A 20,018-nucleotide genomic window follows, 5' to 3' on the forward strand; every position below is an offset into this window, starting at 1 on the left:
GAGGATTTTTTGTTTGCTTTAAGGGTTTCAAGAGGGCTTCCAACGAAGTGGAGAGGAAAGTTGATGAAATTCATTAGAGAATATAGAAGTGGACTGAAGGGATGAGCGTCTTTTTTCCAACGAGTGCAGTACTTTCTAAGTCTATATTAATGATAGAATCCTTGAGTCTCTCCAGTCAAATGGATCTTCATTAAAAACTCGCCGGCAATATTTAGCCCAGAAGATTCTCAAAATACTCCAACATACGTCGGCACGAAGAAATCACGCCAGAGGACATAAGTGAATATCGAGTTACTATATGGACTGCGGTGTTACTGAGCTTCGATTATTCTGCAGTATTTTGCCTGTATGACTTCGAGAGAACAACTAGAATCGAGGAGCAAATTAGAAGTCGGGATGGAAATACAATAGTTTTTTGACTAAATCGGTTAAATTTGTCTCAATCAAGAGGAAGGTAGTCACTCAGCAAAGGAATTATATTAATTGTTGAGCCAACTGTGGATGTGTTTGAGAGGCAAGGGATGGGATGAAGTTGAGGCACGAGAAAGCGAAAGCAATACGATGAAACTTGGAGGATATGCTAGCCATCGGAGTAGTTGAACGTAAATTAAGCAAACCATTACACTTATTGGGGCAGTGTTCTCGGGTAAAATAATAGCATAGTAGCGAGGATAATTGGAGATTAATTATGTTAACAAAAATGGAAAACGGACAAAAACAATTTTGTTTATGACTACGACTTTAGTAAGATTAGAGAGCAGATTAAGTAAAGATTGATTTAATGGTATTAGATCACATGGGAACAAGACACCTACGCAATACCCCGCAAGCCGCCGCAAGGGCGTGTGGCGGGGGATGTTATATCATCACCCGTAAAACAGAATAAAACCACATGCAAAACCAAATTATGTTACCTCTATACAAATATTCCTTTGTTTATGCACTTGACAAACATTGATCGCACACGAAATAAAGTACTTAAATACAACAATATTCAATAACAGGATACGTACATTCAAATCATCTACATAAAGAAAAATGTTGAATAACTAATTACCCTGGCCCTAGACTGCAGGTGTGGCCCTGAAATCGGAGGTGTTTTTAATATGCGAGTTTGTAGAAAGGAGGAATAGATAAGGGAGGTAAGAAGCCATGAAGTAAGTATTGGAACCTTTAGGGAAAGAAGTAAATCATTAGGCGAATTCCAAAGAAAAAGGAAAATTGAGAAGTAAGTGATGGAAGAGACATTGTTAGGAGCACATGGAGGAAGAGATTAGTCATAGTTGACTCGAAGAAAGAGGTAGAAATCGTGACTATCTGGAGATGTATACGGCATGGTGCTATAGCCATCCGTGCTATACAGGGTACGCAAATAAAGTTTAAAGACTGTTCTCAGAGCAAAAAAATATATGGAACACTTTCGTACATCGTAGTAAAATTCTTCAAAATGGGTGCCTTGAGGATCCACACACCGTTGCCAACGAGATTTCCACTGCTGGTCAGTTCCCTGGAACTCCTCAACCGGAGTGCTGTCCGAAACCCTCATCGAAGCCTTTTGGACCGCTGCAACGCTCTCATACCGCTTCCCTTTCAGCACAAAATTTGATGGAGCACCGCTGCTACAGAAGGCGCTGCATTTTGGATACTCCGATTGTTCGCCGGCGTTCTGAATGGGACACTCAGTGGACTCACGGTGTCCTCGCTCCGGCGGCGACCACCGATGCTTGGGTCGCGGCACCCCCCACCACCTCGCCCGGGCGGTGGGACCGCTCTCGGGACAATATCAGCCTTGAAACCTTATTTACATACCATGTAGTATGGTTTACAAGCGCAGTGTTTTAACGTTAAGACATAATCTTGATTTTTCAGTTTCTTGTGCCCATCCAAGACTTACCTCCAGACGAGAAACTTGTTGGTAATGTGGAAATATGTCCATCTGCTTGGATGTTTTTACTCACGATCCGTTTTATCTCCTTTTCCCGCTCCAGGTGCTATCGTGCCGCATGCAGACGTGGCGGGTCTCGTGGGCGACCCAATCAAACTCCCCTGCGACGTGGACCGCGGGAGGTGCGGCGATCTTCACAGCATCAAGTGGTACCGCGGGTCTTCGCGTATCTACGTCTTCAGCGACATGGCGGGCATCGCCAGGCCGGAAGGAGAGTACGCGGAAAGGTAAGGACGAGCCACATCTGCTCTTTCTTTCCCATCTTTCCCTCTTTGTCTCTGCAGAAAAGCTCGGCGGGCATTCCGCCATCTTACGAGGTTACTCTAGTCATTCGTGAGCGACGCAATTCGAGGCGTATGCATCCACGTGATCGCAAAAAAGAGTTGCACAAGTCACTTTTTTCAGCCAAAAATGCGAAGAAATAACTGTGAAAATTCATATTCCGTGCGTTGCCAATTTAACCATCCGGAGAGTTCTCTTAGGGAGAGAAACTCTCTCCACTTGCAGTGGTGGCCATGTAAGTTTTGTTTTTCTGCAGTAAAATCTTTTGCCAAAGTCAGCGGATTTTTCTGTTGTAATGAGATTGGTAATTTAGATAAATTTGAATATTAATTATAATGTAGTAATTCCGCACCAGGCGGACCAGCCAAAGTTTTCAACGAATGGAAATCGAAAAGAAAAGGAATCTGAACGATTTTCATTTTCGCTGAATTCTGTCGCGGTATTCATTTCGAGGCGTCGCTTGTTGTCTACGAAAGTAATGATCTCAGACCTAATATGTTCTTTTCCATACTTGCCTATCTAATGTACAAATTATCTTTAAACTTGGTTCCACCGTAGGACCAGCACATTATGGTGTGACCGTGCTGTCTTCGTGTTAGGTTAGACAACTGGTTCTGAGGCGTAAATGTTACATCATGTAATTTTTCCCACTGCATCTTCCCGATGTAATTTGGAGGCATTTTAACTCTTTGGCTTTCGATCCTGCTAGGAAAGAATATCTAGGTTTTCATTGGCCTTACCACACGACTAGTTGAAAGATATAATTAAATGTTACACAGAGACCCCGTTTTAAAGTGGCTGGACTGGGTGTGGCACGGGTATTTGAGGGAGCTTTCAATAGGGAATAAGAAAAGTTGAGGAGACAAACTTGCTGGACGTGAAAAATCATCGTGGTTTCAGTTCAACGATGCCGCGGTAGTATCTCGTCTGGATTCATGTGGTGAGTCGTGCGACATTGTGCCACTCGCCCCGTCGAAATATGTTTCAAATAAGGCCCAGCGTTACATATAAATTTGTCCGTTCTCTTATATCTGCAGAATTCTTTTATTTCCCGTGCCCCTTATCGCTGCTTTTTTGTTCATTCATTCCATTCATTTGTATCCTCATCGTTGTTCAGAAACAGAGAGAACGCATTCTCAGAGATTTCTTTAATATCCATCTCTTTCTGATTCCCAAGTTTCTTTCCGAAAAAATGGCTTCCCTCCCATCAATCTCTTCGATCAGTTCTCTTTCAATGCACCAGTAAGCGGGGAAGAGGACAAGAGAAATTACTTATTTTGGTCGCACTATTTATTCCTTCTAAAAAGAAAATTCCCAAATTTCCTCAAACCACCTCCCTTCACCCCGCACTGAACCAACCCTACATTACCTTTCCCAAATCCAGAAATCGGCAGTCACCACCTAACCAACAAAAGCACCCGGGCCCAGGCTCTCCAGTTCTCCCTCACCTCACTCCACCTGACCCAACCTAATTCCTTAACCAAATTATAAAGTTAAAAAAAAAATTAAATAATAAAAAAAATAATAAAAAAATAATAAAAAAAAATAATAAAAAAACACACACAATAAAAAAATAATACTTTTAAAAAAATAATAATTAAAAAAAAAATAATAATAATAATATAATAAATATAAATAAAATATACCAATAATTAATAAAAATAAAAAAAAACCCAAACCCACTTTATACCTAACACTCACATTTCCCTAATATAACCCCTCTTCCTTGCACTATTCCTTATACTCCATGCCTCCAGTGGAACCAGTTCCGAAGGAGAAGTTATAGGATTACTACAATCGACTTGGACTTGGACTTGGTTCTGAAAAACTGAAATACTTGAGGACTGAACGCTGTATTGGTGTAGCGCAAGAACGGTTTATATTACTCTGCGGTGCATTCACAATGTCAAGCTCTTGACATGGTGGTCGACATATCTTTGTTGGGTGGATCAAAAGCATGTCTCGATGTTACAAATGGGGGGCTAATAGCATCTAATATTTGGACGTAAAACGCAGTGAAGCGGAACTGACAGGACATTGGCGGCGTGCAACACGAGCGTTGTCGGTGTGACCCCGCGCGATTTTCCCTCTGCGGTAGATGGAACTAATGCGTGGCGGATTTGAGGGAGTGATATGTATCTCATGTCTTCAAGCATATTTCGTCGTAAAATATCTCAAAAAGGCATGAAAACATCGTAGAAATGTAAAATAATTTATCTCACTGCTGTCGTCGGCAGAGATAAACCATGTATTCGCCGTGAATTATTAACCCGTGCCATCAATAAGGTATATTCGAAGCAAGACTACAAAAGAAATTGAACGGTAATTTAATATTCCATTTGCACATTGAATTGAATTCAAAAAGTACAGTGCCCGTTCTCACATTTCCTAGGGCGTATTTTTAAACCAATCGAAAGAGTTATCATTTTTATCAAATTATATAGTACCCAAGCACCAATTCTATTCAAACCTTGTTTATATCTTTAAACACATACCCTAACACACACATATTATATATATATATAAATATGTAAAAACACAGATTTAGATTTTTAGAATATAGAAACACAAAGAAAGGACACTCACAATTTGTTATTTGACGTTTCGACAGCACGGCTGTCGTCTTCAGAATGGCGTTCTCGGGGAAGAGCGGAGAGGATGTGCGGGGGAGAGGTGGGGGAAGGAGAGGTGAAGGGACCAATAGGAAATGAACAAGGGGGTGGGGGGGATATCTAGGCAGCCAATTGATGCATTCAGTGGGCTTGGTTCAGCCCGGGCGGTTTGAATGATTGGGCCATCTCGCGGGTTCTCACCTCTATTATACTCGCAGATTTGGGAAGGATTTCAATCACCGAAACGGAGAAGCAGTCGTCAAAAGATTGATTGTGGGAAGCGGTATGAGTAGGGATAATTCGAGAAAGTTTAAATAAATAGGCAGGAAGAAGCGTAGTCGACATAGAACAGGTAACGGATATACTATTACAAATAGAGATAAAAGCAGAACCGACGAACTTGGTTATCATTCAAGTATACATGCCACCAAGCAACCATGAGGAGGAAGAGGTCGATAGGATATACGATCAATTAGAGGAGATGATCGCGTGTGTTCCTTCAGGGAAACATTGGATAGTGATGGGGGATTGGAATGTGACGGTAGGTGAAGGAAGAGATTGTCATGAGGTAGGGGATTACTGTGTAGGCACGATGAATAACCGCGGGGAGAAATCAGTTGAGTTCTACCGGAGACGGGTTAGCCATCACCAACACTTAGTGTAGACACCACAAACGATGAAGGTATACAAGGAAAATGCCAGGTGATTCAGAGAGGTATCAGCTAGATTATATTCTGGTTAGACACAAGTTAAAAAACAGTGTGATAAATTCGCACAGCTTCCCGGGAGCGGATGCGAACTCTGACCACAATTTAGTTATTAAGAAATGTAGCGTCCGATTCAAAATGATAAGGCAGGGGCGGCGGGTTAGAAAATGGAATGTAGAAGCTTTAAATGGATTAAAAAGGAAGGAGTACATAAAGGATGTAGAGGAAACCATGGAGGATGGTAAAGGACTAAGTACTGTTGAAGAAAAATGAGAAAGTATCAAGAAAGGGTTATCTAAATCCGCAAAAGACACTATTGGAACCGTTTACGCGAAAAGGACTAGGAATCCATTGATCACGGATGAGATGATTACAAAGATGTGTGAGAGGAGAAGATGGAAAAATATAATTAAAAAGATAGGCAACATGAAGTAAAAATAGATAAACAATAAATTGAGGCAAGCAAAAAATAGGGCAAGAGAAGCATGGTGGAAGACGCAGAATATGGATAGTTTGCAGAGGAAGGGTGAAATCGGTGCGCTGTACAGCAAAGTTAAATCTTTATCGGGAAGTAAGAAAGGGAGATTTATGCTAACAGGTAGAGATAAGGCGGGTAAGGCAATAGTTGACACAGGAAAGATCCAAGAGAGATGGAAGGAGTATATAAAAGAACTGTATAGTAAAGAACTTCGACCAATAGAGTTAAACATTGAAAAAGAATATGAAGTAGAGGAAGACAGCTTAGGCCCAGGCATACTAGACAATGAGATAGAAAGGGCATTAAGGGAGATCAAACTAAATAAGGCCGTGGGGGTAGATAACATTCCTGTGGAACTTTTAAAATGCTTAGGAAAATGTGGGAGGAAGAGGCTATATGGGCTGATCCGTAGTATTTATGAGGAGGGAATCTGGCCGGAAGACTTTGTGAGATCAGTTTTAGTTCCTATTCCGAAAAAGGTAAAGGTTACATCATGTGAGAGCTACAGGACAGTAAGTTTGATATCCCGCGCAGCAAAAATTGTTCTCAGGATCATAAGTAAAAGGATAGAGTTTAGGGCAAATGATAACTTAGGGGATGACCAGTTTGGGTTAGGGAAGGGGAGAGGTACACGTGATGCCATTATTGTAATGAGAATTTTAATCAAGAGGAATATAGAACACAACCAGGAGGTATTTTCCTGTTTCGTAGATTTCGAAAAAGCATTTGGCAGAGTGAATTGGGAAAAACTAATGAGTATTCTGCAGAAAATAGGAATAGATTGGAGAGATAGGAGGCTAATTGGCAACCAGTACATGTCTCAGACAGCTTAGGGTGGGAAACGGGGAGTCCGCATTAGCAGTGTTAGGAAGAGGTGTAAGGCAGGGTTGTCCATTATCACCGTTGCTGTTCAACCTGTGTGTAGAGGAAATGATTAAAGAGGCATGGGAAGAACTGGAGGTAGGAATTAAAGTGGGCGGGGAATTCGTGAAATCAGTTAGGTTCGCTGATGATCAAGCTTTAGTTTGTCAGTCAGCCAAAGGGTTGCAAGCATTGCTGAGTGAATTAGAAATTCAGTGCGACAGGTATGCGATGAGAATCAATATTATTAAATCAAAGGTTATGCGATTTTCTAGAAAGAAAAAGGCTAAGCTAAACATTAAAATAGGAGGGCAAAACCTAGAGCAGTTAGAACAGTTTACATATATGGGAAGTGTTTTGGACCAACAGGGTCAAAGTAGTAGGGACGTAAGGAGAAAAATTAAGCTAGGAAAAGAGGCTTTCACAGGGAGAGGGTTGATAAGAGGGAGCTTTTGTAAGGATATTAAGGAAAGACTCGTAAAAACTAAGCCGGCGCGAAAACGTGGTCATTGAAGCCGGAGGATAGACGTATATTTGAAGCTTTTAAAATGTGGGTGTGGAGAAAAATGGAGAAAGTGAAATGAAACGGGAAGAAAAAAATGAGGAAGTACTTGGTATGGTGGGCGAAGAGAGGGGTTTGTCGGGAGAAATCCTATGGAGGCAGGAAAAGTGGATGAAGGGGGTATTGACCGGCAGTGGGATGTTGATGATTGTAATTGAGGGGAGAATGTTAGAAAAACGAGGAAAAGGAAGGAACAGGATAGGGATGTTGGATGGGATGAAGGGAGGAAGAAAGTAATCAGAGGTGGAGATGGACCTGATTTAGAGTAGGGTTCTAGATGTTGTGTTTTGTTAGTGTCTGTGGTTTTGTTGGTGTCTGCCTGTAGTAGCTGTGTCCATCCAAAAACCTACCCCTTAGCTGGTAGATTACCTAATAATAATAATATATATGTTTGTGTGTATACATATATATTTATATATACATATACATATATATATATATATATATATATATATATATATATATATATATATATATATGTGTGTGTGTGTGTGTGTACATATATATATATATATATATATATATATATATATATATATATGTATATATAGTATATAACTCTACCAAATATAGGTCTGTTTAGCGTCATGGAACATATGCAGGCTGGTAAAAAATAAGAAGAATATTGGAGATCTGCAAATTTTCCTGGGCCATGTTTCCAGGGGTGCCTTGTATTATGCTAATAGTTTTTTTTTCGTTTTAATTATCAATAGTGGAAATGTCATTGGCCTGGTTAATCATAATGTTTTGTGACATCAAGGCTGTCGATTTTCTATACGACCGACTCACAGCACAAGACAATTCAGGCTAAATAAATTTCAAAGTTTGGTACATATTTTTCAGGTTTTAGCGGATGTTCTCAGGTTCATGTGTGCCAAAATCATCGTTATTTTATTATTGAAGCCATTAAGCTTGTTGAGTGCCAATGTTTCTTTAATACCGATAAATTTTTCACTGCTTCCTTATTCCAAAGTTGATTGTCTAATGAAGATTGCGCGAACGCTCATAAGGCCATGTGCAACTATTTATGTTGAATTTACCCTTTTGCTTTAATTATCGAGGAGGTAATTATTTAAATTCTTGGTTACAAGGCATTAGTAGTGCTTAAAATGACAGTTCTTTGGCTCATATCTATGGATTGGAAACACCTGTACACGGATTGCCTTAAAAACGAATTTAATTTTTCCACATTTTCACATACTTCAAACTTTAAATGCCTGTACATTGCGGAAAAACCACTTATTTGTACAATGCACAAACAACCTAATGGACGGAGATTCCACGTGTCGTTGATTACATTGATATTTCGACATTTAAATTTCTTATTGACGAATTGTTGATGGATAAAACACGATTTATCTTCTTGTACTAGTTGAATGAAATGGAGACTAGCTGTCAAATGAGGGTGTTTGCGGGTGGTTTACATTTCTGCCTGAGCTAATAGACTTATTAGCACCAAATGGTTTCTTAAACAAAGATTCTTTATAATTCAATAACTCACAAAATTGTGTCCCGCCTATGGGTTCCCCACCTGGCATTTGAGGTAATGTTGGTGATTGGATGAGTTGCAATGCGCGTATGGAGTGTCAAAACAGCGGCAATCGGGTAATAATGCAATTATGTACATGGCAGGGAAGGGAGAAAATTGGCGGTTGAACTCGAAGTTGGGATGGAACGGAATCGAAAACATTTTGAGAGGCTGCCAAACAACGAGATGGTGGGGGAGAATATTTTGTGCTGAAGAAAGAACAGGGCGGTGGAGAATTGGATTTTTGTTAAGCGTGAAGGCTGCGGTTAAGTATGAAGAACTGATGAAGAAAATATTTTGATTGAGACCGGAAGTAGGCTGAAGGAAGTCAATGACTATATGCAGTCGTAATGTTTGTTAGAGAATGTCCAAAAACCAAAATTTGTTGGCTAACTCCCGACTATATTCCTTAACCGCGTGAAAACAATCGTTAAATGTAAAACTCGCGGGTGATTTTCATCCCACGTGGGGGGAAACTCTCCTTAACCGCTTACAGAACGGTTTTTATACGTCAGTTAGCATACAATGACCAATTGTCTTCATTAAGAAACATTTTTGAGTTAAATCATCATCCCGCATCCAAAATAGAGAAGCAGCGCCATTGTTTTCCGGTTGAACGGTTGCGTGGCAAGAGTACGAGAATATGCCATCATTAATTCACGTCCCAGTGATTTATTCATGATATTTCTGAAGCGAAAAAAATTAAATTTTGGAAAAATCGAATGTTTCCCCAACGCCCTCCCTCCTGGAGACGAGCAGTTGCAAACGACGCGGCAATCGCTTGAACGATCGACCCATTTTTGGCGAAAATACTTTTTAAAAGCTGCGAACAAATAACAAAGAGATAGCCTCAGAATTTTTGACGCTCTGTGCTGCACTCATGTTGTTATTGAGCACTTATCCCTTCTGAATAAATTCCTCAACTTTAAAAGGGAGGCGATAAAGTGTGTTTTATTAAACTTCGCTAGATCACTAAATTTTTTTGCTTGAAATGTTGTTCCGCCGATTCCTATAAAATTTAATATCCTCTTAGTTCTTCTTAAAGCAAAAATACCGTCCAATCTCTAGCTTTAGTTGACTCAATAATGGAGTTGGACCTGAATTATCTTTTTAACAAAGTTATATAAATACGTGTGGGGTACAAAGAGCCTTGAAAATTATTATTTTCTCGTTTCCACTAAATTAATTTTTTCATAAGTGATTAAAATATTATCGTCAAAATTTAATCGAGTGTGCATGGAGAAATTAATTATTAATTACTCGAGAGTCGAAAGAGAGGGATGCGGAAATAAGGAACTGCCTTGTTGAACTCCAGCAAAAGGCGATTTTTAAAACAGGTATTACGGATTTCGAGAAAAGGATTATCTGTACGCCATGCACAATTCCGATCCTAATTTTAATTTAAAATAATGACATTAATTCTGTTATAGATTGTCAAATTGGATGGTGTCGTCATGATAGATCTGCTTTTCCAAAAATAATAGGTGTATCACACTGTGAGCCCTTTTCAGTCGATCTAAAAAATGTTAAATCATGTCAATAAAATGGGGAGGACACTACATAGGTAAATCTAAAACAATGCCCGGCAATGTATTTCTAGGAAGAAAATTCAACCAGGTTCTATATCCACGTACCTGGTATTGTTTATCTAATCTAAGCATACCGAGCTAAGTACATATTCTGTATCTAATACCAGACGTAACTTGAGATTACTTCTATTATTGGCTCCGTTTGAAGTAGGATTTGGCTGGATACAGACTGATCATTCCCACTCCACCCACCTCCAAAATTATATTTTCTTCCTATAGAGTCTCTGTCCTCATCATTGTCTCATTTCAAACTGGTGCTGTCTCTCTTTGTCGTCTTCTTCTGTCCTGCTGCTGCCGGTTTTCCCCTGCAGGGGTTTCGTGGGATGACCTCCGCGGAAGCCTTGCCTCCCCCGCTGCCGGGTACGACACACAGTCGATTGGGCCGAGCCCCGTAGTTACCAGGACTCAAAATCTCTGTATTGCCCATCATTTAAATCTTGGGAATGATAATTGAGGTGGTTTTCCATTGCCTTTTTCAATTGTGTTTTTAACGTGACACCATCACTTACTGGCCGCCCCACTGGGGTCAGACGTCTTTGCAGCCGCCTCACTGAGGAACAGACGCTGCGTAGACTACCTTTCGTCTGGCTCCTAACCTTCGACCTATCTGGAATGGGTCAATCGCAGTCTATAGCAATGGATCGACAACACAGCTTTATGGGTCATCAGGACAAACAAGCTTTTTACCACCTCTTTGGTTTTTGGGAGGGAAACATTGTATATTCAGCCAAACTATACTAGCCATACACGTACTATATCAACTTGATTTCATCAAAGGCAAAACAATTTGTTCAATATTGGGAAGTAAAAGTTCCGGTGTCGGGTCATCTGGCATTAGGCATGCATCATATTCATTGAATGCACACCAAACAGACCCATTTTCGAAAAGACTTTTTTTTATCGTAATAGGGAATAAATGAAAAATCTTTTGGGCTATCTGAAAAATACTCAGAGGAAACAGATACTTAAGAATTGCTTCTAAAAAGTGTTTCTATATCTTTGAGAGCCACACGAGATAGGTCTATGAATTATTAACGAAATAATCTTAAGAAAATTAACCTCAATGCTGTTTAATCATCAGGAATATCAATTCTCCTTGGGGAGCTTGTAGAAGTGCTTTTCCCGCTTCGGGGACGAGCAGTGGTGTGTTGTGGCGCTGTGTGCAACCCGCTTATTTATGCAGAATGATTGACCAGTTGCCAAAAGTCGATGTACCCTTGCTGTTAAATGAATCACCAATCGCGAGAAATTACAGCATCAATGCTAATTTATGTTGATCTGGTTTACAATGAGGAAGAATCGTATCAGATTTCGACATTTTATGAGATAAATGCCAGCAAATGGCGTATTTAAGGTAATATTGAGTCAGGCAGGCAGTGGAAGGCGACATTATTTGACGTGGGTTAGAGGGAATCACGGGCCAAGTGGCATCTATTCAATTTTAGCTTTGGACAATTAAGTTATGTGTTCGTGGAATTCTATAAACAGTTTTGATTTCAATTTTTAAAATACTGAACTGTGATCGGATTTCAATTTGGAACAAATAGAATGAACGTAATTTTGGCAAAACCCACTGCGAGCACCTTCATTACTTGCGTCTGCGAGTTCATATTTTATTACTTTTCCAAGCTTAATAATAGTACACTCAGAAAGCATTCATTGATCTGGGTAGAAACGCATGGGGTGCCGCCCTTGCCTTCATCTGGGATCACCAAATGAATACCTTTCGTAATTAATTTCATAAACGAACAGGTGAAGTTTTAGGGTATTATTGAATCTCATTTAAGTCACTAACTGGTCCGTTTCCTGGATTAATTTGCTTTCTCTAGCATTCTAGTTTTGGTATTTTCACTTTGATTTATCAGTTTTGTTTGATTTTCGTACTGTACTGCTCAATTCAACACCTGGGAAATATCGAGAGAGCTGAAATAAAAGCGTTAGGATCTCCAAGCTATGTGTGTATACTGTCATTGGAAAAACGTCTGCAATGCTCAGCTTTTTATTAATATCTCAAATGTTTATTTTTTAATCAATGTTAATGCATCAACAAATTATAGTAAGATATGATACATCAATGCTTCTATGAATTCTAAATGTTCATTTTAGCGTTAAGCCCATCAGATGTTAAACATTTAGCATCTTTGAATCCTTAGCTAAAAATGTAACATAAAATGCAGGTTTCATCAAGTTAAAGGTACTTTATAGTTATAAAGTAATGCTTTCAATAAAATTACAAAAAACTACGAATAACGCAGTTCATATCATTTTATTTGTGGAAATTTTGCAACATTAATTAAAATGCGTATATTTCTTAACTAATTATTTTTTTCATAGACTGCTTTTCTTGGGAAATGATTATTCTTAATTTTTAAAATATGGCTTTTATATTTTTTTAAGATTAAAAACATATTCTTGCGTACAAATTTCAGAGAAACTTTTCTCATCGATAAATTTCGTACGCACTTATTTTTTTACGGTTACCCTCGTAATAAGAGGTTGGATTGGCAGTTTATTCCCATATATTGGTCACATGATTTCAATTTACATTATTAATGGACACAGAAATAGGCAATCTGATGAGTAGATGAAATTAAACTATCGCTGTTAAATGCAATACTGTTTTAATTCTGTAATAAATTATCATTAAAAGTTTGATGGGTGAAAGTTATATAGGAGGAGGGAGAGAGAATTTTTTTTAACAAGTTTATTTCGTGTAAAATGTAATTATAACGTAGCTGCGACGTATCTACTTATTGAATTACCCAAGATGGCGTTTTTGATATGAATTCACCTTAAATCAGAAGCCGCGCGGTTGTGAAATCTAAGTTGTGAAATCTCTTTTCTGAAATGTAAATCTAAGTAAGCTCGAAATATTTATGGAGATTAGCGAGCTCTATGATTTTTAACGAGTCCCATTCAGCAGTCGCTAGAATTCCATCGAGCAAAGGAGAGGAATCTTCCTCTCTCTCTCTCTCGCATGCGGTCTTGGATCGCGTTCTCCGGGGGGGGGGGGGGGGAGAGAGTGTTCTTTCAAAAGGGACTTTGTCTTCACTAGACCCCCCCATGTCGATCGCTTTGGTGCCCGGGGCCCCGACGGCGTGCGGGTGCTCGGCACCTTCCCTCCCCCCCCCCCCGTCGACGGAATTCGCCGGCCGGGGAGGGAGGAGGGAAACGCGGTGAGGAACAAGGATTGCGGTGGTGGGGGGAGGGGTAGGATGGGGAATGAGTCCATCGCATGACTAATGTGGGGAACTTGATAAGTAAGGCTCCTCTCAAATGAGATTCCCAGATTCTGTCGGAATAATATGTGAGAAGTTTCCCAGCATGCCATTCGGCGGCGAGGATGGGGAGAGAGGAAATTTAACATTTTCGCCAACTTCACCGTTCCTTTTGCTCCGGCCACACCCCTCCGCTTTCCTAGACATTCATTTTTTTCTCGAAAATCTGTCCGACTTGGGAAGGTAGGAAAATATTTTTTTATTTCATTTTTATGGCACCGAGGGATAAAAAAGGGTGTTCGCTGGGGGAAAAAGCGTGCGACTTCCTTTATTCTTGAGAATTCTCCCTCCCAGGGGCGGCGGAAAAATTTCTCCCCCGACTTTTCTCCACCCTTGGCGAAGTTTTTAAGTTTACGGGTGGCCCCAGGCCGCCCGCTCTCCCCGCGATGTTTCGCCCACACTACCGAAAACACCGCCTCCTCTTCCTCCACCCCCTGCGGGCGGGGCGCGCGGCTCCTCGTTTCCGCCCAACCCCCCTGCACCCGTCTAGACCCCTTCTGCTTTTCATCCCCCCCGCCAATCAAGGTGCGAAATCTAAGAATGACGCCCCCGCGACTACCCCATCTCCGACGTTTATCCCAAGTGGCGCGAGGGAGGAATGCTCTTCCGTGCCCAATGAATTCCCTCCCGCTCGCTCTCTCATCGCCCGATCCCCCTCGGTTACTCATCGACATTGCCGCAGATGGGAAACCTACGCAAAGGTGCAAGTCTAGCGAATAAAGTGCGCGGAATTTTTTCAGAAGATTTTCATGTTTTCAGAAATTGAACCGAAGGCACGTACCTACGATATGCGATCTTACCCAAATAAATTTCGTTTAATTTTACTCATCCAGATTAGGAATTCATGAGGTGAAATCATTCTCGCTTTTTATTATTTTACCAAGGGAACGGTGAACTTCGCTAAACCATTAGTGAGCCGTGCTAAGTATTTCAATGGTGAACTGTCATTATGTTTACCTATGTTTTTGTGCCCTTTCCTGGTGCTCGCTAAGGGACCGCATTCAGAAGTATTTTGTTGATGTTGCTAGTGATCTTTTAAATGTACCATTGGTTGAGGTTTTTTGCAGCGATTAATATTTTCTCTTTGCACTTATCTCTTGGTATCTACTTCCGATTGAGCAAATTTTAAGACTAGGCGTTTCGTTCTCTCCACTAAAAGCTTCATACGGAACTAATTTATACATTTTTACTGTCAAATTTTGCTCGTAAGTCACGTTTTAATGGTGCAATTTTTAAGTATCAGCTCTCGACTGTCCTATGTGTGTGTGTGGGTGGAGCGAAACGTCTGAGTATGGAAAGTGCGCAATCAACAGGAGGATATCTGGGAAATACAGTGTGTTTACATTATATTGGCATTCGTTAATGTACCATTCCTAGAATTAGACTTGAGGGTTTGCCCAAAGCTTGTTGAAATAGCAAATTGATAAAGTTACGCATGCGCACTCTTCTAAAGAGAATGTGTCACTGAGTCAAATGCATTGGAAAAATTGGGCCATCGTTATTTATTCTAAGAGGGCGATTATTTTCATTAAATTAAATGAATTCATTGGAGACAATTATATTCAGCTCATTCTGATACACAAATCAAAAGGTGAACTGCAGCTGACAGTTTTACATCCCTCCTTGTCTTCATAAATTGGCTAAATTTGCAATGCCACAAATATGTCGTATAGACCGCAAACATTCCCTGTCACGTATTCGTATCCAAGGAGTTTCATATCAATTCATTATTTTCTATTCATTATTCATTTTTTTTAAACGGAATGCTCTTGGGGAGCAAAATGGCTAACGAACTGGCTTCCTACCGAGAGGGCCCGGGTTCGAATTTCGGAGGTGTTAGATATTTGTCAGTGGTGTCCCGACCTCTCCTTGAGGTGCTTTGTGGAGAGCACGTTTGAGTGATTACGTCGTCCGTCGTATGTGACGTTAATCTGCTGACCCTTTGGCGATTTTCGTTAACAAGGGAATGCTAATGCCAACGCCGGGTTTCTCTCGACCCTTCCTCCCCCATTCCTATCCATCCCTAACGGCGCAAATGCCCTCGGCTGTCAGTCACCTACCCTACCACCAACACTATTACCTAAACACTACACCAACTACTATTACCGCTACGAAAATGATCTTAGCGGACTATTCAAGTTACAGGGTTCGTCCGGAAAATAAGTGTACTGATTTTTTCCCGCCGCTCCAGGCGCGCCCAGCACCGCTCTGACGGGCTGCGATTGGAGGGGGGTATGTTGGCAAGCGACGCTGAAAAAGGCAGTCGGCTCTGAGCTGTGGTGTAGTGAGGAGCTCTGTTAACGCGAACCTCCACGCTCGACCCACGTCACGGAACGCGATGCCGAAGTTTTTGGAGCAGCGTTATTCCATCAAATTTGCGGTAAAGCTTGGGAAATCGTCTACCGAAACTGTCGGTATGATTAACCAGGCTTACGGGGAGTCAGCCATGTCCAGAAACATGATCTTTCGGTGGCACAAGATGTTCGTGGAGGGCAGAGAAGAGGTCGACGACGAACCACGGCCTGGACGCCCATCAACGACACTCACCGACGAAAATGTGCGAAAAGTTCGCGATGTCCTGAACTCTGATCGTCGTCTTAGTGTTCGGATGATAGCAGAGCAGTGTAACGAGTCGCCCGCGTCCGGCCAGCGATCAAAAACATCTGGCGGCTGCATCACGACAATGCGCCGTCTCACACCACGCTTGTCGTGTCGGACTTCTTGGCCAAGCACGGCGTGGCAACGCTGCCGCACCCGCCCTACAGCCCGGACTTGGCACCACCGGACTTCTTTCTGTTCCCGAAGATAAAAAGGAGTTTGAAAGGAACGCGATACGGGACTTTGGACGCCGTCAAAGAGGCCGTGACGACGTGTCTTCGAGAGGTTCCCGATGATGCCTTCGCGGGAGCGTTCCAGGAATGGGAACGCCGCTGGAACAAGTGTATCGACTCACAAGGGTCCTATTTTGAGGAATATTAGCTTAAGATATGTAAAAGTGTAATAATTTTTTTTTCCTGAGCTCAGTACACTTATTTTCCGGACGAACCCTGTATGTGCTATTTTTATTAAATGCACAACTTTCAAGCGAAGCAGGAATGCGCGAGCAAGCAGAACTTGGCGAGCGGAGTCGAGTGCAAATGCGACATGGGTTCTTTTTTCAAATGTAAGACATGGGTTCTTTTTTCGCGGAGTAATCTCATTTCGCAGATCTGGGATGGGCGCGCCGTCGTCGTCCGCTGTTCAATTCCAGTACGCCAGAACAAGCGTTGTCCCCCTTTTCCTTCATTTCAGCGCCGATTTCTGCGAATGGCCTTCCATTCGAAAAAACTCCTTTCCGCCCGTGAACTCTTCATTATTCCTCCTCCCCCCCCTCCTGCTCTCCACCCTCTCTCTCCCTCCCTCCCCTCCCGCCTTCTCTCCCCGCTCGACTATCTTTCCGCGACTACCGCAAAACTATACCAGCGCCGGGCAAGGCGGAAATTACAGTGTCAAATCTAGGTCTTGGTAATCTCCTTACTTGCCGCTTCTTTGACCAGTTCCAGCCAAGATTAACCTTCAGTTGTGATTTCACTGAACACTTCCTTCTGGGATGGATTAAGGGGTTCTGCGTCTCGGAGTTAACTTAAAACTGGAAAGTTTGAAAACCCTGTTGAAAACTTGGATCTCACGTTCCGCGAAATTTTTAACTCCAAATTCTCCAATCTCTGGAGATGAAGGGACGGCTATTATTCCTAGGTGTTTTTTTCGTGCGAAAGGAAAAAGAACGTTGCCCTTTGTCGCCAAATGCGTTATATACATGCCCCATCATGAAAGTAATCAGCATGGTTTTATTTATTTCCCTCGGAAAAACAGATTTATTGATCGTACATGTACAAATGCTTGAAGTTCTTCAGTATACTCTCCCCCTGCATGAATAATGCACTTTCAAATAGGTGTCTGCCAAGCATGTGAGGCACCCTGAAACTCCTCTCTACAGGAACTCCTCTTTCAGGAACGTTGGGTAACATGCTAAGGGATGTTTTCCACCATCTCACAATCCTTGCCTTTCACCTCTCTCTTCAGTCGGAGAAACGAAATCAAAGTCGCACGGAGCCAAGTCGGGATTCTAAGGGGGGGCTGGGGGACCACCGGGGTTGGTGTTTAGGGCCAGGATATTGGTAACGATGAAGGACGTGTGGCAATACTCTCGGCACAAACTTCGCGCAGACATTTTTAATTTCCACATCCTCGGTCTTTCTCCTCCTCGGCAGTCTCTATCTCCTCAATCCTTGCAAATCTCCGTCCTTTCATAGGTTTCTCCAGTTTAGGGAACAGGAAAAAGTTTCTGTGGGCCAAATTCGGTGAATATGGTGGCTGAGGCATGATTGTGGTGTTGTTTAGTGCCAAAAATCTCTCGGGAACAACGACGAGTGAGCAGGTGCATTATTTAGATGCAGAAGCCATGAGTTGTTTGTCCACAATTTCGGACGTTTTTTTCGTTTGCTTCTCGCAAACGGCGCATAACGTCATAATATTCATTATTGAATGTGCCACCTTGTGGTAAGAACTCCTGATGCAGTGCGCCATGGTAATTGAAGAAAACAGAGAGAAAAACATTGACATTTGATCGAACTTTGGGTACTTTTTTCGGTCTTAGCTCTCCTGGGTTCTTTCATTGGGACGATTGGCTTTGTTTACGACTTCAAAACCATGTATCCATGATTCTTCACTAGTAATGATCCTTTTGAGCCTGTTGAGATCTTCATTGGCGTAATTCAACAGCTCCTGAGCGATGCTCATGCGACGGGTTTTCTGGTCAAAATTAAGGAGTTTCGGAACGAACTTCTCTGGCACACGTCTCATGCCCAAAACATCCAGAAATATTGCATGGCACGAGCCAACTCCTGTGCCAACATCCTCAGTAACTTCTCTAATAGTGATTTGAAGATTTTTTTAAACAAATTTCTTCATTACTTCAACGTTTTCGTCTGTTATTTACGTGCTGGGGCGTCCAGAGCGAGGTTCGGCATTGGCATCTTCTCGTCCATCTTGGAAGAGCTTGCACAATATGTAAACATTTTTTACCTGAAAGAGACTAACTGTGTGCTACTGTCAACATTTCAAGTGTTTTGGATTGCCTGATTCCATTTTATACCCGAAATTTGATGCAAACGTTTTGATAATTTTTTTTTGATTGCAGAAAATCACCGAACACACGAGAACACGTCTAGAATTTGTATCTGCCAATATGAAACTAAATATGCTATATTGTTGAAACGTTACCCAAATGTTCAAGACATGTTTAACAAAACAATAAAACAAAAAAATCGAGTGTCGAATGCATGTTGCCAGCAAAATTTGAAAAGTCACCATACTTTTTGAACACAACTCGTATGTGGGCGTCACCGATTTGCTGGATTCCAAATCGACGGTCGGAACGCAACACTTCCCGCACACGATTCACATTTTCGTCGATCGAGGTCGTTGCTGGGCGTCGAGAACGGGGTTCATCGGCCACCTCCTCCCGACCCTCCTACAAACCTTGGAATGCAGTTCTCCTTGAAGGCCTCTGGAAGCATCTGGAATGTTTCGGTTGCATTCCTTCCAAGCTACACGCAAAACTTTATGATGTATCGCTATTCAAGCGAGCACTCCATCGTGCCGTGTTACGAAGTCGAAAAACACACTTCACGCGGAGGTACGCCTTTCGTCTCGGACTGCTCGGAGCAAACTGGCAATCGCCTGCGTTGGAAAGGCAGTCCCCGCACCACATTTCCAGACCTGTTTTACTGCGCTGCCATGGATAGTCGCGTCAAAATATTATAATGTGCCATACCTTCATAATTGACCATGTATATTTATATGCGAGCGGTATCCGTGTATCTCTCTTCCTCCGAAGATGAAATGCTTTTAAAAGAGGTCAAAGTAATGTTATTTTATCGGCCAGGTCATGCAATTAATGGGTTTGCGGTATCGGTGACGTGCATTTGGTACCCATACCGCCATGTAAGTTTGAATTATGATTTTAACTAGGGCTTTAATTAGGGGCAGAGCATCCGTTTTATCGACAATTTTTTCTACCGTCATGCAAGTTATTATAGAAAATACATTTCGGACGCGTAAACTAATTTGCTCCCGCGCACATCATGTAAAACTACAATGTTCATAAAAGCATACCAGGATTCAAGCCCAAGATC

The 20,018-nt window shown here is 41.6% G+C and overlaps 1 protein-coding gene across 1 annotated transcript in view; it reads left to right on the plus strand.

Moving 5' to 3' along the window:
- nrm (neuromusculin) overlaps positions 1-20,018 on the plus strand; it is a 692,888-nt gene that overhangs the window by 171,262 nt on the left and 501,608 nt on the right. Inside the window, exon 2 of the mRNA XM_071593903.1 lies at positions 1,989-2,172. Coding sequence (XP_071450004.1) covers positions 1,989-2,172 — 184 coding nt within the window. The remainder of the gene's footprint in view (positions 1-1,988; positions 2,173-20,018) is intronic.

This window comes from Hetaerina americana, unplaced genomic scaffold (genome assembly GCF_022747635.1).
Source record: "Hetaerina americana unplaced genomic scaffold, ioHetAmer1.1.p SCAF_6, whole genome shotgun sequence".
Classification (NCBI taxonomy): domain Eukaryota; kingdom Metazoa; phylum Arthropoda; class Insecta; order Odonata; family Calopterygidae; genus Hetaerina; species Hetaerina americana.